General features: G+C 37.5%; 1 protein-coding gene across 3 annotated transcripts in view; it reads left to right on the top strand.

Moving 5' to 3' along the window:
• Positions 1 to 26,829, top strand: part of BANP (BTG3 associated nuclear protein) — a 153,523-nt gene that overhangs the window by 80,715 nt on the left and 45,979 nt on the right. For 2 of the 3 annotated variants that reach the window (XM_076348951.1, XM_076348952.1), the window contains exons 10-11: positions 2,149 to 2,211; positions 4,287 to 4,331. In XM_076348951.1, the coding sequence (XP_076205066.1) occupies positions 2,149 to 2,211; positions 4,287 to 4,331 (108 nt within the window). Of the gene's footprint in view, positions 1 to 2,148; positions 2,212 to 4,286; positions 4,332 to 7,094; positions 7,144 to 26,829 lie in introns of those variants that run through there. The other variant, XM_076348953.1, reaches the window with a different exon arrangement.

The raw sequence follows: 26,829 nt of genomic DNA, 5'->3' as shown, positions 1-26,829 counted from the left end.
AAGGGATGCTAGGAACCGTTAGCTGTGAGATTCAGATAGGGTTGGAAAGTCTGGGCCACCCCATCTTGTTTTCCCAAAGGCCTTGCCCTTTCCTGTTACGTACCTGGATACCATATGACTGAAATGGAAGTTGAGGAGCTAATCCTGGAGAGTGATTGCTTAATGGAACTAGATCCTAAATGCTTTTAGTTACTATTCTCAAACTTGGAAGAGGACTAAAGAGAAGTTCAATAAATTAACTCGCAAACTTTTCCCCCCTCCTGTCAGTTGGGAGCATCCTCAGTGAAATAATGCTCTTTCTGCAGGAACTGGGTGCCAAGGTTCCATTTCCACTTCACTTTTGCCATAATTTTACAGTATTATCGTGTGAATTTCTTTGTCTCTTGGCTTCCCTATATATTTTAAAGAGCATATCTTCTTAACTGCTGTAGATCTTTTTGAGATTTAACTGATGACTGAAAAGTATTTTTCAAGTCTTGAAAGACAAGGTAGAAGGGAAAATTATATGAAATACATGGATATAATAGACAAAGCGGTTATGTTTATAGATGTAAGTGATGGAAGTTTGCCTCATTAAAAGATCTGGACCTGTCAACTATCCTTTAAATTGATTGTGGAATCTGGGAAAAATCCACTACCACCCACAACCACTATCTAAATGTTGTCATAATTTGTCAAACATGTAGAGGGGTCCTAAGTTGAAACAGATGAAAACAGTATTGCTTTTTCAATTCTAGGGAATGATACGTATAGATCAGGCGAAGAATCATTAGTAAGGTGGTAGTTATTTATACTATATATGTTTAAAAAAAATCAGTATTGAATTTGTGAACAAACTAAAAGGACTGTCCTTGAAGGCCAGCTATATATCTGCAAAAGATGAGTGAGCAGTTCTTTTTTGGAATGCTGCATGATACAAAGGTGAATAAAGTCACTGCCTCCCCCCTCCCTTGAGTCAGAAGGGATTGCTTATATTTGAAAACACTATAAATGGATCTTTTAAATGTTCAGTGCTTTTTCCTGGGAGCCCTGAGAGCTTGATGTTAAGGAGGGAAAGTGATTGTAATCTCAACATGGACTGGGCTGTGCTCTAATTTTATATACAGTCCCTATTGTCAGAGTGATACTTTCAGTATGTTTTTTCTTCCTATAAATAGGCAGTTTCCTTCCAAAGGAAATGAAACTGTTTGAAATAGAGGGATCTGTGTTTCTTTGAAAATCACATGCAATTGTTCTTGTGTTATAAAATAAGAAGAGCCTTTGACAGAATTCCAAACGATTATCTTTAATCTCTGTCTCATGCAGGCATATTAAAATGAACACAAAGCCTTATAAACCCTGAAGTAGGTTATTTAGAATCCAATCTCTCTTCAGGTAAATCACAGTAGCAAAGACTTTGCTGGGCTAGTCAGGATGCACAAGGAATTCTGTCCACTCTCTTATCCATGTTTTGATGAAATGGTAGGCTTGATACCATTCTGAAGTGGTGGGTATGGTCAGCATACAAAGTATTAACATTATTAAAACTGTTAGGGCAGATTCTCTGCTAACATAAACCAGTTTAACTGCATTCAAATTAATGACTTCATGCCAATTTATAGCAGCTTGAGAGATAGTCTTTAGCATGGTACTGTACTTCACCATAACTATGTGAATGTACAAAGATATACGGATACTTACAGATACCTTTTAAAACCTCACTCTTAGCGAGTTGTTAGTCTTGGCGTATCTGTTTTAAGAACTAAGTTTCCAAGGTCTTTAAATGGGATTAATGGTTCAGGCACAATGCTAATCTACCAAAGCAAATTAGTCCCATGCTTTGTGTATCAATCAAAAATGCAGATACTTTGTCTATAGAGAAATGCACTACATAAATATTATTTATTCTTATGCCTGTTTTCTTTCCTCTTATGTGAAAATGAACCATTCTTTCTTCAAAGTCACTCTGCTTACACTTTGCATAAAAAGATGGGGAATTATGGATGCACTTTATTTCTTTTTTTAAAAGCTATCTTTAATGGTTTTCATTGAATAAGCATTTTGCTTCCATACGTTAAGCTGTATTGAATCCAAGGTAATAGCTTCTTCCTCTAGTTTTGATTTTCTTCTGATGCTCCTTGGTGTTTTCTTTTGTTGCGGATCCCACAGGGCCATCTCCACATAGCCCAGGTTCCTCAAGGCGAGCAAGTCCAAATCACACAGGACAGTGAGGTGAGCCAAACGTTTGGGTGCCCGTGGAGCAGATGCTGGCAGGAACTTAGGGCCCCAATTCTAAAACTGTACCTCTGAGATCTGCTACAATACACTACAGAGACCAGTGTGGGTAGAAGTGAGAGCATGTGGTGGAGCCAGGATGAAGTGTGCTTTATGGCAGTAAATGCAATATGATATTTCTGTCTCTGTTTTGGGGTTTTTTTTTTCCTTCCCTTGGCCAGCCAAGACAGCTCTGTGTGTGTGTGTGTGTGTGTTACACTAATGATTGCTGTATATGGCTGATGGTCTTCGTTGGAAATTTAGTGCTTACAGAGTATTACAGGAAACCAGCTTAGGTGCTTGTACTGCCATTGAGAAATGAAATTATTTTAGTTAGGTTTATGAACTGTGTTTGGAATACTCAGTGTCTTGAATTGTGGGAACTGTTGAACAGGAGTCGGAGAAACCTTCAGACGCCATCTAGTAAAGATACATTGCAGAATGAAGTGAACTTACCTTCATTACTGATCAAGTAATCTGGCACTGCAGTACTTGCACTTCATAATTTTTTCCATAAAAATAGTAAAGTAGAATGGAAATGGATAAATCCAGTACTGAACCCTCCAATTTTGACTTTTATTTCCCCACTCAGGCAAAACAGCCATTAAAGCCAGCTGAATTTACCTGAGTGAGAGTGTTATTGCTGGTTATTTAAGAATGTATAGAGACTCCTAACTGCTGTTAGATTTCTTGTGCATTTTGTTTACATGAACAAGCAATAGCAAAATAAGGTTAAACATAAATGCAGACTACAATTTGAATCTGTATGCTTTCCCTGTAGAGTTTTTTTTACTCAATGTTAAGCATATCTGCTTGTGGGTTAGTTTAATCCATTTCCAAAGTACCCTAAATCACATCTCATAAAACCACTTTTGGTGCAGAGGAATACTGTTAACACAGGGAGCTATTGTAGAATAAATATTATCGTAAATATTATATAAATATTATAGTTAAAGGCAGTCTCCTTTGAAGAGCTTGTCAGACCTAGGAAGAAATAAGAAAGGATTACAATGTTCTGGGTCTAAAGGAATGCATAGCGTGCTACAGTAAAGCTGAAGCAGTTATTGGGTAAAGAGCCACTGAAAAAATTATGATTCAGCAGATACTAGTTGTAATTGATCCTGAGGTTCAAGCACATGCCGGTGTCTATTGGCTTCATCCGAAGTTCCCATATGTTAGACTTTTAAGGACTACATTTGTCTTTGACAGATGAAAACATCTGGTTTTAAATTTATTACAATGTACACAGCTTCAAATAAGAGGATGTGCTGCCAGTAAGAGAAAATGCAGAAAACGTGCAAATGAAAGAAATTTTTTCCTCAAAGAAATGTGCTATTTCACTGCAAACCTCTGTGTTTGGGAAGCTGTTTTTTCTGAATCTCAGTGTACTTTTGAAAAGACATCTCTGAGCATATGAATAAAACCTTCATTTTGTAAAGATACTACTTTCCTTTTTAGACTTTGTAGCTACAGTTTCCTTTAAAATACTTTTACATTATTGAGAATTTTTTGTAATAGATGTATTTCCTGTAATAGAACTATGTTGGTCTTTGGTATCGAATTTTGATAAAATAAAAAAATCTGTTAGCACAGGCAGTAACTTTATAACAACAAGTAGTAAATAGCACTCCATACATGTAAAAGTGTTATACTGCTAATTCTAGTTTAGTAAGGGTTTGATTTAAATTTGCAGTTTTATATAAATAAGGAATAACAAAAACCTTACCTCAAAAGCCATACAAACAAACTGTGCATAAAAATACTGTACGTTATACAGTAACTTTCAAAAAGCAAAACATGCTGGTGCTGAAAAACCTCCTTGCTTTTTAGTCTGTTTATCCTCTGTGGTTAAAGTGCTGACCATTGAATTGTAGCTGGATTGCCAAAATAACCCTCAGCAGAATTTCCTAAGTTAATAGATTTCCTTAATATTGAAGTTGTTTAATAATGAGAAGAGAAACAGGCCTTTTTCAGGACAGAGTAACTTTTTAAATTCCAAAGTTGTGTTTATTGTCAATGCTCTTATTTTACAGGGAAACCTGCAGATACATCAAGTTCATGTGGGTCAGGATGGGCAGGTAGGAACAGAACTGAGTTTTAAACAGCATTTTACTTTGGTCTTTGCAATTAATGCTGCAGTTGGAATGATCTCACATTAGTAGTGGCTGTTTTAAAGAGCAAAATCTGTTCTGGTCTTTCTGTTTAAATAAACAACTTGCAAAATGATAAAACGTAAGCGAAGTATTTTGTCTGTGGACTCAAAAGTATTTGACCAAGCTTATTTCATTACTCTGCAAGATACTTTGTCCCTGTGTTTTATACCTTCTTGTCTTTGGCGTCTTCACTCTTACATTTACTAACTGGATTGATTATATATTGTGTACAGTATGTTCTTTTCTCTGTTACCAACTGTCACTGTGGCCAGATGTGGACTGCAGTCTATGCAAACCTAAGAACATTTATTGCTGAGGTTTAAGCAGCTATTTTTTCATTATATGGCTGTCTTGGGAGAAACAGATCTTTCACATCTGCTTTTGTTCTTTTTGATAAGATGGCTTTATTAGGTGCTTATGCATACATGAGGTAAGAAAAAGAAGCTTTTACTTTGAGTGATGAGTCAGTAAGTGAGGAAATTAGCAGAATTCCCATGTCAGGTGTCAGCAAAATTGCTAACGTTTGATCTCAGATGCAATTTACTAAATGTTGAGCTATATTAAAATATCCACAACACAAAAATATTCCTGTAAGAAGCTTTCTAGCCAGGCCACTTGAATAAATGTGTTATGAATTTTTTTGTTCCTGTTGAATATTAATAAGTTGTGAGACATATGGCTAGAACTTGAATACTGCCCTGAATTGAAAAGGCTCAGATCATGAAGGTTCTTGAGCTCAAAGGCCTTCGGAAGCTACCAGTACTCTGAACTTTTGACCACATACAGTATTTGTGTGGGGAAGCAATCTAACTTGTATTTAAAAAATAAAAAAAAAAACACTTTAACGTCTCAGTAAAGAACACTTAATCAGAAGTCCTTTTGCAGAATTGAGACTAGGAAAGGTGATTTTTTTTCGAGACATGTCAGAACCTTTGTTTTAGTACTTACTGTTCTTTCTTCCTTTGTGAAATACTGCTGTCCAAAGTACATCTTCTTAAAAGACTAATATTGTGTGGTGTTATGTCTCTCTCAGTGGCATGTAGATTAAGTTGCATGTTTTTTTAATTATAGCCTGGTACCATTATTTTTCCCCTTGAAATATCTATTCATAATAAGTATTCCACAAATCGCATCTCTCTCTCTTAAGTGGAACCACAGAATCTAGTTTAAAACGTTGTTGCAAGCTCATGCTGCTTTTAAGGGAAATGCTTGGATGACCGTATTTTCCTGAACCCCCCTATATTAGGCAGGGAGAGGTGAGTTCTTTCATGTAACAGTAGCATTCAGCCGCGTCTCATGTTAAAATAGTCATGGAGTAAACTTCCAAACTCGAAATGCCCCTAAGTGGAGTCTTGCTGATCATCTGAGCAGTTGCATTAGTACATGCAGAATAAGGCTACACTGGAAGAAAGGTGTTCCAGAAGTATGTGCTTGTAAATGTGTGCATACATGTGTCTGCGCATATATATGGATACGTGATACATGTTTGCTGAAGTGTGTGAGAGCACACACAAGATAGGGAAGAAAAGCATGATTTAATTGATTGTTTTGTTGAAATCCACACCAGCTTATCTCTATAATGGCATCTGTGCTATCACAGAGCATTTTCATTGGGATAATCTTGGTTCTGTCGGAGTGGTTGTGGCTGTACACGTGTATGTAGGAAATCGGGTTAGCATCCAATTTTTGGGTTTTTTTAAGTAACTGTAATCTGGGCCCTGCTTTTAAACTTTCCTTGAAAACAAATAGTGAAATGCTGGTTTGGTGGTGGTTGTTTTTTTTTTTCTTCATGCACTCAGCTGCATTTTGCTGCAAAAGAGTAACTGCTTGTTGCTTCAGAATCAACAGCCAGGCGTTGTCACACTTCAGCTGGCATCTGCGCAAATTCACAGGAACCCTCAAGCTCTTCCAAAAGTATTTGCTGCTTAACTGTTTTCCAGTGGACCAAAAAATAGGAGCAAGCAAATATTTAGGGGATTTTTATCTCCATTCTGCAGTAGATATTGAAACCTTCATCAGCAGTTTAAGCCATGTGGGCCTGTTTTGCGCTGAAGTGGATGAGTAGCACTCACATGATTCCTTGCAACAGCTCTGTCTGTGTGTTATGCGAGGGGGTAGAGGGGAGGTCTGTGGCTCAGCTGGCTTCTGCTCATCAGCTGATCTGTGTTAAGCGACCATTTTTTGAGCTATTAGCTCATAAAAATTGCAAAGGAAAATGAGTTAAACTAAACTGTGGTTTAAGAATGGAAGTTGAAACTAATACATATTCCTTGGCACTTGTAGTGGGATAAGAGCACAAAAACCTGTCATACGATATGATTCAGTGGTAATGTAAATCATAACAATCCAGTAGCTTGCAGTCATCTGCACATGACCTGTGATCAAAGAGACTTCGGTAGTTTTCCCACCTGTCCATTACTTTTCAGGAGAGTGGCTTTTTCTTCCATGTTTTGAACTCTAATGCACGCTGCCAAGGAACACTGCAGAATATTGATAATAAGCAAAGTGAATAATGTGGCACTTCTGAGACTTCAGTTATTGAATATTCTTAGCTGACTAATACATACTTACTAATGGTACTAGATCTTAGCTTGGCTACCAAATACTCCCTTGGAAAATTCATCTCATGGTGCTGTTTTCCACATATTATTGTACACTTAACGGATGTTATGTATCCTCTTTATTCAGGTGAGGTTTAGTACTGCTGCCTGATGCAGGCTTTCACTCTGAGTCACAAGTAAAAGGTTTACAAGAAGCTGGGACTGCAAAGCACGGAGTTGTTAACTTCATATGAACTAAAGCAAAAAATGGCATAAATCTACTGTGAAATTTTAATCAGTAAAATTTCTGAGGTGATACATATGTTTTAAGCCTTGTAATACTAGTAATAAATATTAGCTTCTCTGCATAATGCTGTCAGTTGTTGATTTTGACTTTTTTTTCCCCCCCTCTTGAATTGTCTGTCCTGGTAGTTGCACTGAATTTAGATCTTGTTTTTCTGGCATCGTTGTTCATGGAACTAATGAAATCATGCCAAAAAGAACGCTTTCTACCTACACATGTGTTCTATTAGCTGAAAGTTTCATATTTCAGTGCACGTTTAATAAAAATACCAAACTGCAAAAATAATTAGACTTCATATTAACTAACACTTGAAGCTGTGGACCAGTGGGAATTTTTTTGGACTTCGCATTTTATACTTACGAATTACCAGAAGTTTTCTAATTTGTCTCTTCTTTCCTCTGATTGCCTGCCCTCCTTTCTCCCTAACTCCATCCTTTTCTTCCTTTGAGCTTCAGTGTTCTGCGTCCCAGGAGGTGTTCAATGTGTGTCCTGCACAATACATGCTGATGTAATGCCACAGTGTTCAGAAAGATACGTGGGGTATAAAGAGGCAGAACAGGACAATTTCAGTAGTTTGACATTCCTTGATTCTGCATTTTAGACATGCCATTTTGTACATCCTCACAGCTAGTGTTTCTCCAATTTAGAAATTAATTAAAATGACAACAGGCAAATGGTCTTCAACTTATAGCCTTAGTTCTTAAATTAAAAAGTTAATGCACTATCTAAAATATGATCATACGTATTCCTGGAGAGCTGACAATTTGTTCGGCTCAATGAACAAAAAATTAATAAAAGTTGGCAGCATTTAGTTCGTTTAGTACCAGTATCTCTAGGTAAGTTAGAAGCAGCAGGAGAATCCAGAACAAACAGCATGTATGACAGGTTTAGCAGAAAAAAGCTAGCCAGTGTAAATTGCTTTTGTAGTATCAGTTGTCTTACTGTGCGCATATGAAATAAACATGCGGAATTGCTTCTGCTACATTACATTTTTCAAAAAGAAACTTGGCATCTTATATAGTTGTAGACACAGTGTCTTCCAGATAAGTTTGTAATCAAAGTGGTGCGGTGGGACCCATCCATAACTGTTGAGTTACATATATGTAGAGAGAGAGGGGATCACGTTAATAACACATTTTTCTGCTGCTCAGTGAGGTATTTGTATGGAGCAACGATTGCATTATCTTTTCCTGAACTTCTACTCTGACCTTGCTGCTATGGGCTTTATGGCAGCTCTGTAGTCTAGGAGAGTTCAGACGCAGGGCTGTGGAGGTAGCTCACCAAGTAAGCTTTAGAAAAGCATCCTCATATGTGTAATGATCGTATGAGAGTATACGCGTCCGTGATCAGAAAAGATATTCTTGGAAAATTGCTGTAGTGATGGAGAAAGTATGGCAGACTTCAGTGCTGCAAAGTAGCAGCTAGCTGCTGTTGGGCCTGAAAGGTTAGAATGCAGACGTGTATGAGAAATAGATCAGTGAGAGTTTGTCTTTAATGTCCTCAGGAGGAGTATGAATCTGATGTCTCCTTCAGATCTGTTTTCAATACGCATAGTGCACCCTGTAATACAGCTCAGAAGGAGATATGACCTCATCACCTATGTTTGAAACATCTGTCCTGTTTCTGTACTCTGCTGTAGTCTGAAGTGAAGGGCAAGCTGTTAAATCTTAGAGGAATGGAAAAGGGGGAGAAATGGTTCCAAATGTTCAGGGGGAAAACAACCCTATTCTAGTAATTCCACGTAATATCCAGTGAATCTTATTTGTGACTGGATCAAACTAAAATGAAAATAGGTTTCTTTGTGGAGGAAATTATTTACAAACATATGGGACAGTCTTAAACCAACTCTTTTAACATCTGGTTTTTGTATCTCTGTTTACCTCCCTGATCATTATTGAGATACTCACACCTTGCTTTTCAGTGAGGTCACCACATTTTTTTAAGGTCCAATTTAATCCATAACTCAAGCATGATTTTCAGTTAGACAAACAAAAATGTGTTGACATATTAACTCAGTTTCTGCTCACTTTTATGCATTTTGCAGGTGTCATTTTATTGGGAAAGAAACTGTTTAATATATTTTTCTGAATATGCATTTTAATTGCCTTTTCTAAGCCTTTGGAATAGGTACTGCAGTTTCTATCAATATTAACAACTTTAATAATAATAATAATAATAATGATAAATTATCCAAAACAGAGGAAAGAACCATCTTCCACAGTTCTTAATTTTCATATAATGCATCTAACTAAAAAGTTCGAAATTTAAAAATACTAAATTTCTTTACTCAAGTTCCTCAGTCAAGAATTAATATAATGTAGGAGTTTTTTTCCTGTCCCTAATTTTTAAGCAGTAGAGGGCAGTAGTATTAAGATAATTGTCAGTTACTTTCTCGGCGAAAGCTTGAAGAAATGAGGAGGAAATTTGAAGTGCAAGAAATGTGCTGCTCCGACATCAACCTTGTAAACTGTCGTACCGTGGGGACAGAGACACATTCACAGCGTGAGTCTTTCTGCATGCATTGCTGACATAGGGTCTGTGTGTGCACGCGTGTGTGCTTGTGGGCAAACGAGAGAAAGGAAGACGACCTTAACTTCTGCGCCAGCTGCTGTAGTAGATTGAAAAGGCTTTTTCTTGTTTCAGCACATCTGCTTTGAATAATATGCACAGAGAAACAAACAGGATTGTTAGAAGAAAAACAACAAAATTAAAAACCCAATATAGTACAGCTGGAACTTAAAAACTGCTCGTATGGTTTTGAAAAAAAAAAGATTATTTCTAACTGATACTTCTTCAAGAATAGGTTGTACTAAAGTCTTGCAGGTCTGCTCTATTTTCAGGAGCAAAAATGAAGAGCATAGTTTTGAAACAAAATGTGCTTTATGCAAATTTTGCGTAGAAGCAGAATGTATTTATGGATAAAGTAAGATTGCTTAAAATACTTAAGTGTGAGCATTTTAATTACAAGAATTTTCTTTTTTTTTGCTTGAAGATTGTCCTTTGTGCCCATATACTTTTTAATTTGGATTCCATAGAAGAGGTGTTCTCCACTTTGACTGTTCCTCAAAGTAGATCATCAAAAACACTCACCATACTTTTTAGTTCTGAAAACTTAGTTTGCTAGAGAAAGTAGTATTTTAGCAAATTAAAATTGAGAAATTTTAATTTTAAAGCAGTTTAGTGTATTAAAACTTACAAACGTGTATGGATTTAAAAAAAAAAGTTTGGGGAACCCCCCCTACTACTTAGGTGATCAGTAACATACAAAATACCTCTAGAAAATAATATTATAAGAAAAACAGTAACATATTTGGGTTATTAAGTATGGGTAACTAAAAAAGTAGCTGTAAGAAACTGTTAGGTGTAGTTTAACTGCAGAATTTAAAATGTGTTTGTAGAAGGTTTGCACCTACTTTGTAATTGTAAAGCAGGGTAAGATGCTGTCTGGTAGGAGCGCAACTCATTTCCAGCGGTCCTTGCTGTCATCATTCTGTATAAGATTCCTGAAACAAATCTGTGCAAAGTGTTTACTCCAGGTTATTGTATTTGATGATAGAACAACAGAATTCTACCCCAATATGAGGAGACAGTACTTGGGGAAAATACAGTAATTCAATGGCAGTCAACAAAACATAACAAACTAGGGAAAAAAACTACAGAAGGGGAGCTGCTACTTTAGAGATATCGATGGGAAAATACATTCTCTGTAGTTACAGAATGCAAAACTAATTCTGATATTTAATTGAAAATGCCATGTTTTTTACTGCATAACATAGTTTATCCACTTTTGGGGAAAATGATGAATGATTTAGAAGCTCACTGAAAGTCAGCAGGCCTTGCTCGATAAATGAGTTAACATTTTTGAAAAACAGCTATGTTGCAAATTCCAGGATTCTATATTGTTTCATTAAGACTTAAATTCTAATGCAGTTAGGGTGGCAGGACCATTTCTTTCCACATCTGTGCCACTGAGTTGGGGAATTCTTCTGCCTTTCATCTGTCTTGGAGAGCCTGAAAGTGAATGCACTTTTTTTAAAACAATGAGAATATGTACTGGTTCTTTGTGTCTAATTGTACTTCTGTCCATGTTAATTATGTAAAATTTCAGAAATGAGTTACTGGATGATGAAGTTCACTGATCAGTACAGAAAGCCGTAGCAGATATTGAAAGCCAACATGATTGGAAAGTAGCTTCAACTTTTATTCTTACGGTTTTAAATTTCGAATTGTGTAAAATATTTTCTTTGTTCTCTTTAAAGAATGGAAAACCTGAATATTTTGCTAGCATATTTTTTAATCTTCTGTTATTTAACAAGTGATTAATAGGGTTTTTTTTAATTATTCTTTTTAGATTTAAGTTAAAGAAAAAAGGCAGGAAACTTAAAATTTTTGTTTATTTTAGTGAGAGTTTCACTGCATTAACCTGACCACATCCAGTAATTTTCATCACTTTTTTAAATTCCTTTAAGATGTATTGTAACTCTTTTCTTAAACTAAGGTTTGTTTAAAAGGGAGTGGGAGGGACAACCCTGGCAAATTTTGAGCAGTGTACAAAAAAGGATACCTAGTTGCTGCTATTTATACAAGTGTTCTCCTTCACCTTGTTGAGATTTAAGCTGTTTTTCTTTCCATTGCGCTGTCTCCATCTTCTCACTCATTTATGGTGCATGCTGCTGGGAAGGCAGTAAAAAAATCTTTTGTACCGGAGAGTCAGCGGCATCACATCCCTGCAGACGTTATTGGGTCGTAAGTTTTGTTTACAAACTGGCTGCATTTAGTTTTCTTTCTGCGCCATTTTGTGCCAGAAGATACTGTTTTATTTTATGGAGAAAACCAGCTATGTCCATGTCTGATACATCACCAAGAACAGCATCTGAACTGGGTCAAGAGGAAAAACTTTTTCCAGCAGCGTGGCCCATTCTCAAATGTAGTAATTGTTACACCTGAGTGCCCTCAGTACTTCAACATTTTCCACTCTAAGACATGTTTTCTATTCCAAGATGTAGCAGGTATACATTGGCATTCCCTTGCAGTAGTTTAGTCCTCTTGAAATTCGATGTTATTTCATTCATCATGATGGATAAATATTTCTCCATTTTCAGAGTGCTTAGCGGGGACTTCTAGAGCCTCTGCCTCTTTTCCATGTGTTATTTAAGTTTACATGAAATGGGTGGGAGAACAGACAAGGCAAAATGAGTCCTTGCCCTGGTGTATGGAGAAAATGTACAACTCTGCTTTTTAGGGGTTTTTGTTTGGTTGTATCAAGTAGTAGTGGCACCATTTCCCAGACTTTTCAATACTTAACTAAAATTAGCTATCTAAATGCCATGCTGCTAAGAAGAAAATAATAGCTTAGATGAATTTACTTTCTTTGCGATATTGCCAGCTATCGAAAAGAATCTTTCATTGGCTGGTTGCTGATCCTGAATGCTGGATTAACTTGGTTTCTTTTAATCAGCCTTGAGTAGGGACTGATTAAAAGACTGTTTGCAAAATTAGCAAGTACTTTTGCGTTTTCTTCTCTCAACTTTAAAGCAGCCCTTACATGATGATGAAATAAAAAGCAACATCTTTGTGTAAGTGTGGGATGGCACAAGCGGTAACTATTATACGTTTGTGCCCTTAAGGCACAAATGAACTGATCTGATGTGTGGTGAAGTTTTCATGTAAATGTAATAGAGGGTGGAAAGAGTACTTTATAGTGCTTTTCAGATAAATGTATCCAAATAGATTTTACATGTGGGAAAGGAAGGAAACAAGGAGGAAAGAAACAGGCTTAACTAAGTTTATCAGGAGTGGAAGAAAGGAATTGCTGCTTTGGAGATAAAGCAAATATTAAGTCATTTTAGCGTACTTAAGATTTGGTGTGTAGATATTTATATGTTGTAGTCTATCAAAGGTCATTAATTGTTGTTGTTAATCTGCAGTTCAGCACCTGGTTTAAAATGTGAGCTTAGGAAATCACGGGCACGTCTGCCCTCTGCTCTCTGTCTCCACTAAAGTTCACTAATGCTCATTGGGTCCGTAGTACCGGTCTGAGACATAAAGCCATTTTTGATTTACCATTTGGTAAAAGGACAAGCGTCTTCAGTCCACAGCGCTTCTTGAAAAATGCTCAACTTTCTTTTGAATTCCTCATCAGCCACTTTGTGATTGTTATTTGCTGCCATTTGCTCTGCTTTTTTTATGTGAAGTCCGTGATCTTGTCTTGTGGGCAGCTGTAATTGTGATGCCTTTAATTTTATTGTGATAATGCTTTGTCTCATCCAGGATCTTAGTACAGCGCCTCAGAGAGAACACGTAAGGAAGTTTGCAGTTGCCTTTCAAGTCAACTTGTTTAAGAATTTTTTCCCCATCTACTAATTGTCATTAATTACTGTACATCAACAGCCACACAGTGTTTTGTCTTGTGGTGTTTTTTGTCTTTTCTAATTTGGGACCCAGCCTACCTTTACGTGCTAAAAAAAAAAAAAAAAATCAAAAAATCTCTGCTGAAGGCAAAGTAAACAAAGTCTCCGGCAGCAAAATCTCATATTTATGGCATTTTTTTTGTCATTTCAGCTTTTGGCAAAGTGTAACAATAAAGAAATAGCCTCCCATTAATAACAGAGGATTCAAATTTGACCCTGCTTTCATGCTTCATTTCAGTGACGCAGGTAAAGATTTGTTTTGGGAGCAAACAGTAAATTCCAGCAGATACTTGGCTGTAAGCACATAATACAATGTCTATGTTTTAAACATAAGAGTTTTTCCCTAGTGCTTCTCAAGATTTAGACATTATGTCACGCAACTATTTTTGTCTTCTGTTCAGAGGTCCCAGTTCCCAATACAATGTCTCTCTCAATGACCTGTGGAGCCTTGCGCTGTTACCTTTCTCGCATCACAAACTTGGTTGTTTTTCTTTGGCTTGCTGGTCAAAAGTAGTGAAATGTAGAGAGATATGTTAAAATTAGCCATTATTTTAATACTGATATGTATTAGGATTTTTTTTTTCTGAATTACTTGTTTCCATTTGTAAAAATGTTCTGACTGGTAGAAAGAATTAATAAAGGTGATTTGTTAATCTCTTATAGGTGCTTTCTTTGATACAGTCCCTGAGCGACAGAGTTCATAGAGTGATCTGTGGTGGTTGTAAAGCAAGGCTGTTTAATGAAGGTTTTGGAAAAGGATAATATTTTCTGTCATCTTTTTTTTATTTTCCTCCTAAGAGGGTGGGTTGTTCCATTAAAATTCCATTCAAGCAGACAGGAGCATTTATAATGCTCCAAAGAATATGTTCTCTATTTTGGAGTATATTATGTTCTTTATTCACCCAAATCTTGTTTTAATATTGCTGTAAACTTAATAAGAAGAGATGAGATATGAAGTGATAATCTTTTAAATATAAGGAAAAATAATTTTCTCCACCTTCGTAGAAGGCATAGGTCTAAGCTGTGTCTTATTAGAGATTTTGGTAATAAAAATCTCTGCTTGTAGAATAGCAGTCATCACAAAGCTATCTTGCTGTGCTAATCTAGAGAAATCATTTCTTTTTTGTTTTGTTTATTTTTTTTAGTGCTCTTCATTTATGATTTTTCTCATCATGTGGTATGAACCCTGTCTTTATGCTGCAGATTTGCCCTTATCCCATCGCTGTTCCACTTTGTACGCTCTAATAGTTCCATGCTCAGTTATTTTAAATATTAGGGATGCCTCTAGCATCATGTGCGTGTTCAGAAATCGCTGTCCCACATTCCAAATTCCAACCCAAGAAGGAGTTTTGGGAATGGTTGGTACAGTTGGACTGTCAATGCCCATGAGGGGTTGATACTGGATATATTATAATGCTAATATCCTTGGCTGGATACCAACTACTTGCTTGCTGCTGGCCGACCCTGATGATTGCTTAGCTGTTCAACGTGGAGAGATCTCGTTTCATCCTGATGAAAATCAAAAGTGTGTGCATGTGTATGTGTTGTCAGGTTACTAAATGGCAAGTAGAAAGTTCAGGCCATTAACATAATGAATCTTTCAACTATGTTAAGTGCAACAGTAAATCTTGATGACTTAAATCTGTTTCCAGATTTCCATATTGTCTGCCTAGGTTAAATGATCGATGGGATTCTGTGGTATTTCACAAACGGTGGTCATGACTTCAGAAATCTTTTGTGACTAATTTAGGTATGTGGAGATGGGAAACGGCTCCCCTTTTTTGTCTCCTCTCCATTAAAACAATTGCTTTTTGCCAAGTTTGGTCACAACAGCTATCCCTTTTAAAAATGAAACCACAGTGGCTCGATTGCAAATGAAAAATGAGCTTACCTTTTTAGAAGAAAACCTGTGTGATTTACACAGTTTCCAGGGGTTTTACAAGATAATGTTAAACATAGTGAGTCTTGACCAGTTCATTGACTTTTATGTCTGTTGTTCATGTATTTAATCCTTTCTGTAGATCAAATATATTTTCAGTCCAATTTGCCAGAATTCTTAAAATATTTCAAACTAGCTGAGTGAATCTCTCATAAATTGAAGAAGGATGATCAAAGAGCATAATTTTGTGATTTGTATGCTGACTTGGAAAAAAACATACAGGATGCCATATAGTTCAGTGTATTTTTTAATAGTTAACGTGTGTTTCTATTTCATGTGCATACATTAAAAAAACTACAAGATGACCGCTTTGTTGCTTATTTTAGACATTGAAATCCCACATCAACAGCACAGTTTTCAGTTCTGATCTCAGATGCTATTTTAATTAGCTGAGATATAGTCACTTTATTCAGAGTACAACTCTGTATTGCTGTGAGTAACATTTGGAAAGTATGTTTGGAAAATCATCCACTGTAGCTTGCCTTAGCCATTTCTTTAGTGTTCTGTGAACAAAATTCTTCTTTGTGGAATAAGTACTTTAAATTATGAACTTGCTTCATTTTATTTGATCCAGTGTGCTGGGATTAATTGTTGTATACTGGCTCCATCAATTATTCAGCTAGAGCTATCAGTTCCTGGGAGCAAAAAGCAGTACTGCTTTACATGCAAATATTGTTTTTCTTTGATAGAAACTCTGGGCTCCAACCAGGGTTGAGCTATGAATGAATCTGTTTTATAAATTGCTTCACTTTTTTACTACTATTTTTATTCCTGAAATATGTCATTCCATGCTTCTGGAATGTTGCTAAATATTTGTGTTAAACAGCAGAAGTGTTACAGAGTTCACCAGGAGGAAGTGTTAGAATTAAGTTATTTATCATGTTAGTGTGATGTTCTAGTTAACTGTTTTGTTATAGGTGGCTCGTGATGACAGTGAAAATGAGGTATCTCAGTCCCACAGTAGTGACACAGAAGTACCACCATCTTCAAATCCAGCCCATCTTACACTTAGTTTGTGTGTGGTTTCCAAGAGTCGCTCTGTTTTGCTTCTGAGTTGGTACTACAGTGTTGACTCCAAAACTAAGTCAGTTCATGGGTTTCACTGGTAAAGACGCTGAGGGTTGCAGAAGTTGCTGTAATGCATCAAATTCAGTCAGAGGCAAAATGTCAGTGGTGCCAGTAGGTAAGCAGATGTAACAGCTAGCAATGAAAAAATACTGGTCAGTACTTCTAAATTCCAGAACTGTGCTGTGAGATTTTGGGGTTTTGAGTTTTTCTTTTAGCAGAAGGCAGGTATTACAGCCTTTCGCCTAAATAACAGTAGGAAGACAATATCGTGCAGTTCAAAGATAGGAGATCTGCTATACTGTAAGTATGAAAAAGGGAGATGTCCGTGCAGAGAGGAGAAAGCTGTAAGAAAGACCGAACCAGAGACCATGCTCTGGGAAATTAATGAGATTGTTTCAACAGTGGCACAGTGACTTTTGTTGTTGACTTTGGTGGGATCATGTTTTCCTTCAAGATAAGTTTGTTTTATAATAGGTCAATATACAAAAAAAGACCTTGTCAGATGGTAGAAATGGGTTGTAAGCATATAGAAAAGAGAACGTGTCCCAGTGTTGCGTACAGAGGTATGCCAAAAGTCAATAGTGAAGATAAAATTTTTGCTTATGATAGTCACCCTGTGTAAGCCTTGCACAGCCTTGTGCTAACGGGTTGCATTTTGGTGTGAACCCACATTGTAAGTCTCCTAAAGGAATGACTATTCTGCCTGTATATCTGTGTACTACCAGAGAACAGGACACTGATCTTCAAAGGTGTATGGTAAAATACCAAATGATTTTACTTTTTGGTGTGTATTTTTCATTGTCGATGGCGGTATGTCAGAGAGACGCTATCTGAAACCTGAAGAAAGGAGCAACCAGTGAATCATCTGTTCTGAATTAAACAAAATATGACTTAGACTTGCGTAATGGGAATGGAACTGTCAAAACCATTTGTCATTGGCCTGATTCTTTTCCAAGTGATGCTAACAGTTTTACCGTTATTTGGAGTCCATTTGGTTCAACACTGAATTCTTAACAACAACAAAAAAATCACTCGTGAGTTTCATGAGTGTATTGCATGACCGTTTATGTAAGTATATACTTAAAAGCCCCAAACACGAGGAACAGCTGCTCCTTCTTCCATGGAGACCTTCCACATTAAGGTGATTCTCATTTGAGTCCATGTACGTTGTTTGGAGTTAGATAAGTAGTAGTTGAGAAAATCCAGGATTCTGAATGATTGACCTAGAAATGGGTAGATAAAACTGTTCAGGGGGCACTTTCTTCTGTTCTTTTAGAAAATATCATTATATAAGAGCATTTATTAGGTACGTCAGTTGCAAATGTCTTCATTAGAAGTGCTCCTTTCCTTTGGGAAAACTTAATTTAGATCACTTGCTTTGAAGAATACAAGTCTTGGCTTACCAATATCTGGGACTTTCTGGAATTACTTTATTGAAGATACACAGATGCTTTAGTTTTCCGTACATTGAATAGTGTATTTTTCATTATTATGGGAGGAAAGTGGAATATATTTGGAGACTGCTGTCAGACTTGATTTTTTTAAAAATGTGTCACTGACCTTTAGAAGAGCAGGATATTGTCTCGCTGAAGATAGCGTAGATCGAGACTGACCCGGTTAATGAAGAAGGAATGACACCCTTACAGAGTCAGGACATCTGAATTCGGAATTGGGCCCTCTTTTTCTGTGAACCTATCTTTTTTTTTTAACAGTAACACAACACATTTAATAGCTTGTGACACTGCTAGAAGCCACAGTTAAGTATCACTGAATTTTAAATGTCTTTCGCACCGTACAATAATTCCATACCACTTCATTTTCTGGAAAGCTCTGATGAAAACTTGCAGCAAAGCTAACAGTCAGAGGAATAAAGGAATTCCTAGAATGTTGCAAAATAGTTGACTGAATGGGCAATATTGCTGCTCTTGATCTCGTTGCCAGCAGCAGCACCACGAGTGCATCAATATCAGTCTCTCGTTTCCTGCAGCACTTTTCAATGTGCAATCACACCACAGCGAACCGTTAGCGAAGTCAGTGCTTTGTGAGCTTTGGTCAAGGCTGATGACTTCTGCGGTGTGTTGGAAGCCAGCGTCTTCCAGAGTGACGTACCGACATTCCGTGTTTTTAACATAGTCTTAATCTTATTTCCTGTTCCATTACATCAGACTAAGCCAGATTGTTTCATAAGTATTTATTGTTCGTTTTATAATTTTTTCCCTGCCTGAAATATTAAGTAGAAAAGCTTTTCCTTTCAGCCTCTATCTAAAATCTATACAAATTGTAAAATTATAGCAGTGGGATCCTACTTCTCAGACTTTGTCAATACTGACTGACAGAGATTTTGACGTTCCTCATTGTTTCTCTCCTTAAGTAACTGACATCTCCAGACAAATCTGTATTTTTTTTTTTTTCTCCTGTGATGACAAACTCACATGCTTTTAACTGTGGACTAGTGTGTAATTGTAAAAAAGGGAAGTATAGTTCATAAAGAAAATCAATGCTATTTAAATTATTCCCTGAAAGTGAATAGTGTCTCTTTAAATCTGTTTTGCTTAGACCAGGAAAACACAACTGACAAGTTGGTGGTTTTCCCCAGCTCCAGTTCTGTAATGGCACATGGCATCCAGCAGCTCTTATTCCGAGCATTTGCAAACACTAATGATCAAGAAAAGAACTTAAAAGTCACAGACTTCAACCATTGCGGTTAATTGGTTTGTTTTTTATTAGTCAGACCTTGATGTCAGTACAAGAACTGACATTTATTTTGAATTTTTTCTAAATTCATACAAATGCCATATTAACTCCAAATGTTGGATTTGTTGAGAATTGCATTTTCCATTTCAAGTAAAACATTTTATTAAAATGATAAATTGATTTGTCATCTGTTCGCATTTTTACTGTAATTATTATTAAAGCAGAAATTGGTGCAAAATGTTTGAATGAAATAAAAATCCTTGCTTTTTTCAACCCAACTGAGTACAAAAATCAAGATCTAAAAAATCCCCAGACTTCCTCTTTCCTGATTTGGAAAGTTCTTTCTGTATTTGGTTCAGTGAGGAAAAACTTCAATATAATAAGCAGTAAAAGTAGGGAAATAATGGGAGTAAAACCACACACACACACACAAAATACTTCATTTTGCGGTATTCAAGCCAAAATATGTCAAAATGAAATGTTTTTGTGAGGTCAAAACTAAAAGTAAAAAATTGTTTTCAGTGTTAAAAAATAATACAAACTCCGGTCTGTGTTAGAATCATCTTTTTAAAGAGTATGAACTTGCACAGTAATAATAACGATAGCTGCCTCCTGTGAGGCTGTGATGTATTTAGTTTTATGGTCCATTAAGTTTGATGGCTTATGTGACACTACCTGCTTTGTGGTTGATAGCATCTTACTGGAAGGAATGATTCGTGCCAGGCTATGTAAGCAGCAAGAGCTCGTGTTTAAAAGAGTTGTCTGTGTTAAGTTTTACTAACATACGTGGTCCTTATTCCTGTGGGATTAAGAATAGGTGCCTATGCGGGTTTTCTCAAGCGTGTAGCCTACGCAGCTCTGTTGCAGGTGCTGGGGAAGTTGAATTAAAAAACCCCCGAAGATAGCGGCAGCGACTTCTCAGTTGTGACCATGCTCAGCGTGATGCTGCGGCATTGAGTTTGTGATGCGTTCTTAGAGAAAATTACATTAAAATTACGCTTTTTCCTTCATATCTGTAATTGTTATGGACAGTGCAAAGATTTCAGTCTGTAGCGAAGAGGAGAATTGTTTTGAGAATAGCTACTTTAAAAAGGAAAAAAATTTGGAGGAACAGTTCCCATATGCCTCTCTCAGTGAAGCCTGTTACTGAAATACTGTCGGGGGATGATGGTGTCATAGCCAGCACAGTAGTTACGAAATACAAACCAACTTAAAATTATTTTCTCTGAGCAATAGATGCTGCAAGGAATTAAAACAACAGTTTAAAGGCATAATTTGGTAGCTGTGTGCTTTCTCAGAAAGCCGGTATATGCTGTAAAGGAAATCTACTGTTGAACAAAAATATTTTTTCAGTGAACAAAGTTTTACAATCTAATAATAAAAAAAGAGCTGTAGGGCAAGGTTAACAATGGAGTGGTGTTCTGGAGCATCCGGAGGCATTGGCATTCCTCAGCAGCGTAGATGATTCTGGCTGGGATATTATTGCAAACACATAAACCATGCTTCCTAAGCATTGTTATGAAACTTTCACCTCACGTGTGAATGTGTCATAGTTGAGAGCAGCCCTTGTTACTGATCAAAGAAAATCGTGCTCCCTCCATTAGAAAATACATAGTAAATATATAACACTTCAATATGTATACATCTGGGTATAAGAGAATTTGGTTATATGAATTGCACCTATGTCATCTGGATAGCAGAGAAGTTTGTTGTCATGTAGAAGCTTGCAGCATTGATGGGTGTGTTTTGATGTTAAACATGGGCAGCACTTCAGTTACCAAGACTTGAGTGTTAATTATTTCCTTCGTCTTCATATATGTTGGTGGACGCTAGGCAACATTTCTTCTAAAATCTCTGTTTTAAATTGTGGAAGAGATGTAACGTCTTTTAAGCTATAATGTTCCATTGTAGCCTCAAAAATATGAGTTGAACAGAGAACTCAATGAAATGGAGGATCCAGGTGCCTTTTTAAATGAGGTTGGATTATTAGATGCATCCCCTTAAAAAAGCACATGCCTTATTTTTATATTTTGGAATCACTGTTGATAGGTAACAGGGATCCTTTGTTTTTGAGAGTATGGGCTTGACAGAAGCCAGCTCTTTGACTTGCACAGTTTTTGCACAGACTCCTCTGGTACTAGAATTTTGTATTCTGTGTGAGCTGTAAATTTAAAGTTGCTTTAGAATTATTTTGATTCTGGAGTTTTTTTCCTGTGGCAAACCAGGCATGGATCTTCAGTTCTCAGGATTATATAGCACTGTCTTAAGAATTAGCTTAAATAAAAACTTCATTTTTGTCCTGTTCTTTGAAGCTTTTTTGAGCTGCTTTTTTTAGGTCAAAAAGTAGACGTTCTCTACTCTCCTACATTTTATTTACAATAGTCATCCATATGTCTAATCAGGGGCTTGTTTCTCCCTCAGGATAGTCTTTGGCATCTTTTTTTCTTTAGTTGCTCCAGGAAAAGTTTGGCTCCTTAAGAATCTTCTTATTTTGGCTGTGCTTTGGTTTCCCCTGGTCTCTGTTCTCATAGCCCCATCAAAGGCTGCCTTCCTGGCTCCTGGCTGTCCTGACATTCCTTCTTGGTTGTGCTTTTTGCTGAAACTTCATGAATATATACTGCGCTAGTGCCTTTGAAGTATGCCCATGCCACTTTTGTATAACTGGTTTCAAAGACCTAACGGCCTTTCTCAGATTCAGAGTGATTTGGGCAACTCGGTCCCTTGGGTTCCGTAGTGACTGCCAGGTAAAACTTCAGCAGCTTGATCGCTGTCAGGCTTCCAACTCTTTTATCCCAGTGCAGGCAGGAGCACAAAGGTTCTGGCACAACACCATAAATGTGATCTCAAATTATGACTTCATGTAAAAATCACAGCATTTGAGTGTGAGTGGTAATTGAGATCAGAAAATACAGGGGAGTGCCACTTTTTTTTTCTTCTCATTTTCTGCATGGTGGTTTGATATTCCTGTGTTAGTGTCATTTCAATTGAGTTGCTTGAGACTGCTTTCCTCATCAATATCATCTTTTTCTTTATAAATCAGTCCTGTCAATGTTATGATATATATCTCATATAGTCAGTCCTTCCTCCACAGTCTTTCTTGGTAGCAACATGAGAGCTCCAAAATACTTATTTCAGGAAAAAACTTAATTGTGCCAGGTTGTCATGCTCTCACCAGCAAGGTGCAGTGTTAGGGACAGCTCCTTTAAAAGCCAAGTTTTTGAGATAAAATACATGTAGAGAGTTGTGAAGGTTATGTTGTTATTTTGCATAGATAACTTGGAACAGGATATATAATTAAAAAAAAACCAACACAAATGTGCATATGTGGTCTTTCAAGAACCTCATGTGATTGCTGAATTCCATGTGGTACGAGGCATAAAAAGAAAATAGAAGATATCCCCAGTGGGAGAACGGAGGATGTAAAATACACATTGGGGTTGAAACTTCCTAGGTGTACAGGAAAATTTAAACAAGAATGGACTGAGTACAGCAAAAAGGAATACGGTTGGACAGTAATAGCTGGTTTTGACACACTTGAGAGACTTAATTTTCCTTCACCTCTGTAAGAGGAAGGTAACTGTGAAATTGGATCGAAGAAATTGGAACAGTGCTGTGTTCCAGTAAGATCTGAAACACAGGGGAGAGATGCATTTTTACCTTCGAAGAGAGAAGGTGCTGAAAGTGGTTGAAATCATAGAAAACCCTGTGACTAATCAAAGTCTCAAGAACCATTTTTTCAATTTTGAAGGATTTTTTAATTGTTTCTGTGACAAGAGATGAGATTGTGATAGCAGTCTGATGGAAGACCCTCAGAAGCAAAATGCTTTTTAAAGCAGTAGAATTTGTCAATCAAAGCAAGCCACTTGGTTTGTGGTAAAAACTTATGGATATGGCTCTGCTGCTGTGGGCATGAGGAGGAATAAAAAACACTACAGGAGGAGACCTGCAGCCACAAACCACATGGATCAAAGAGCTGGAGTCCAGCAGAAATATATGTGTTTAAATATTCTATTTTGTTTAATCAAGCAGCTCTGCCTCCTCATGAGGATAGGAGGATCATAACAACAGCCCACAAAAAGCACAGTTATATTTTTATTTGCATTTTAATCTTTTTTAAAGAGACAGTTTTCTCAGATTATCGTTTGAGTTCAATTCAACACCAGAGATGCTCTGTTGAAAATTACAGCATGGTTTTGATAGCACAGAGCAGTGATGGCCAATAGACAGCCCAGGGGGACAATTTGGCCTGCCAGAAGTATTTATTGACTGGATGCGTGGTCATTGCAGCAGTCTCGTCTGTATTCATATGCTAGAAAAACATCTTTTGAGTCTCAGCAGCACTGTCACTATGTTTGGATATGTACTCAGCTGGGAGGAAAGGCGATAAATAATAATGCTGGAGTTAGTCTGACTTATGGTCAGTAGAGCTTGCGTACTGGAAAGGGCCCCATGGAGAAGGCAGAAGATGGCGTGTGGCTTGAAGCTCAGACGTTCAGGCTGTGGGTCAGTTTGTGCACGGGGGGAGGACTGGGAGCAGAAAGAGGCGAGGGTAACATCTGGAGGTAAGGTGGGCCTGGGGGCAGAAGGAGGAGCCAGGGCAGGGAGGAGGAACGGAAGAGCACTGCTCTTCTGTGGTTTCTCAGCATGCGGCTTGTGTTGGGTTGGACAGATCCAGGGCTAGTAAGTGCGGGAGGAGAGGAGCTGCATCTGGGTGTCTGGAATAGTGGATTTCAGAGGCAGTACAGCTGAGTTTAAAAGAGAGATGAGAAAGAAATCTCAATGTAGAGTGTCAAATCCATGTAATGTCAGTAACACATTTGGAGAAGCACGAGAGTATGCAGAAAGGTCACATTAAAGATGTAGCTATTACTACTGTGCTGCCTAGATAGGCTAGGAAGAGATGCAGAAGAGATTCCTATGTGAGAAATTGTCTGAATCAGCAGCCTAAGAATGCTGATGGGTAAAGATAACTTATGGACTTGATTGTAAATCCACAAATTCTGCCCCCCCCCAACAAACAAACCAACCCCCTCAAAACACCAACCAACCCACAACATAGGAAGCCCCAGGACTGTGACATTACCGAAATGACTTAAGCTTTCTGACTTTGTACACTTCTTTTACCTCTGTGTAATCAGAACCAAAGCGCAGGAACTGCTATGTATAGTTGCTAAAAAAATAATTGCGCACCGGTACAGTCAAAAAGAGGAGGAGGTTTTGGCTTTAATACAGCTATGTGAAAAGTTTTCATGAGTCGTCTTTGAGAGGCCAGCTGACCATCAGCCACTAACTGGTATTGCCAAATAGAGCAAATGGGTGATGTCCCACTAGAATATAAAGATTGCTCTTTTGACTGCAGATATACGATTAGCCAATGAAATACAAAACTATTAGACATTTTGTGTTTGCAGACATTGTTTCTAGAGCTTTTGCCAAAAGCACAGTAGAACAAAGACCAGAGTTAAATTTAGTACATGTCAACCTGATCAAAACCAACTATACACAAACAAAGCCTGTCCAGCTTCAGACACAATGTGGCCTGCAGTTGCCAGAGCTACCACAGAGGATGGGATCTTGCAGAAAATACTTAAAGCTATTACAGCAGGAGGCTTGAGGCAGCATATCTCCAGTGTCAGTGTGAATTCAGCAGGCCTTGTAATGACTAGAGGAGGTTTTATTTAAGGTGGCAAACTAGGGTTTTCGTTGTTTTGTTCAAAACAAGTGTTTAAAAAGATATGCTATGACCGTTCAGTCTTTTTTGTTTATTTTAATCCAAAAGTTTACGGTAGCCTCAGATCTGTTAAAACCTTTGCAAACCAATCTGTACTGAATACTGTTAAATTGCAGAATAGCAGGAGCAATGAAGCATTGAGTATCGCCTCCTGACATTTTGTCCAACAGAAGAATGAAAACAAGATTGCCTACACTGCATAGAAAGTGATGTCTGAAAGACTTGGACCGAAAGATCTCATGAGACTAATGTATTAATAATGTTTTTGGTTTTGTCTTACGAAAATGACACTGTCTGGGTCTGCAATGGGCAAGAACAGTTACAAGGAGCAGGGATGTCTCATCAGCTCGTCCTGTGGTTGCGTGTGAGAGTCGACCCAGATAGGCATAATATACAGTAACAGAAGATAGGTGCACAAGTTCCAGGAGGAAAGAAGGTGATTTTGCCAGAAAACCTTTCAAATAGGCAGGGTCTGTAGGATGAGACCATGAATGCCAAGGCAAGGAACCAGCGAGCAAGCCCCATTGCCTTAGCAGTACCAGTACTTCCAGGGAGCCCAGAAGGTTCAAGCACTGGCACAGAGAGCCTTTTCCGAACTGAACAATAAGTAACTTAACCACAAGGTTAACTGTAAATATTTCACATTATGTTAATGTTGGTCTTTAAATCTTTTAATGTGTTTCTAAGTTCTGACTTGGAAGGGGGACGTGATGTTAGGGACTTTTAACAGCTGAGCTTCCCTGGCCTCGAGTCTGGGCAAGGTGTTGTGAAATGCTTTCTGCCTGTACGCAGCCAGTTGGAAAGAAAGGCATAGTGAAGCCATGCTCCAGCAAGCGTTTCAGCACTGAGTGAGCACAAAACCACCACATGAGGCCAGATCATTCCAGCTCCTTAAATTTTCCTCTTGAGCTGATCTTTTAATTTAGGAGAAATAAACTCTTCCAGCTGTGCAGAACAACCTGTGTTATCTTGTCACCTTTCCCTTTGAGTGCTGCCTGTCTGTATCTCATCAGCAGGAGAAAATGATGATCAACGAGTCCTTGCAGCTTTCATTTCTTCTTTCTGAAGAGATAGATCTGTTGATAAACGTTTTCACTTGTTTTGTGTCAATTAATGCTATGAGATTGTTCTTAGAGTAACTTCAGACAGCCTTTATCTATTACATCTTTATGGTAGTGTTTGTGTATCAATGTTTACAGGGAATTGTCTTCACAACAGACTGTGTATTATCTCTAAAGCAGATTTTATTCATTAAGCCTCTTTCAACCACAGAACTGATCAGAATATGAAGTATTTCACAACAGAGTAAACAAAGGCAAGTTTGCGGTCACAAGTATCCGACATGTTCTCCCAGAGAGGCTGGGAAGCATTGGTTTCACGTTCTTGTCATTGCTGTGGCTTTTAATTCCCATTGCTTGCAGGCTCGTTGGAGCAGGCAGGGTGAGGATGGAAGATACCATAAATTTCTCAGCATTTAAACTTGGGGAGTGTGAATCATTTCTTTCTTGGAATAACTTTAATAGAAAACTAGAATCCAATCTGATGAGAAAAATGTGCAAAACCTTTTCTTCCTTTTTTCCTGTTTAAATGTTTTTTTCCAGACTATTTTTATCATGAACGCATGAGCACTTTGAGAAACCTAAGAAACTTTTGAGTTGTAACGCTTACAGAATTAGAGCACTGTAAAGAAGTATTTTGTTAGGAGTTTTTTTTAAGGAGCAGTAGAGTTCCAGCCAA

The sequence above is a fragment of the Aptenodytes patagonicus genome, chromosome 11 (assembly GCF_965638725.1).
Source record: "Aptenodytes patagonicus chromosome 11, bAptPat1.pri.cur, whole genome shotgun sequence".
NCBI lineage: Eukaryota > Metazoa > Chordata > Aves > Sphenisciformes > Spheniscidae > Aptenodytes > Aptenodytes patagonicus.
This window is presented reverse-complemented; position numbering and strand designations above follow the sequence as displayed.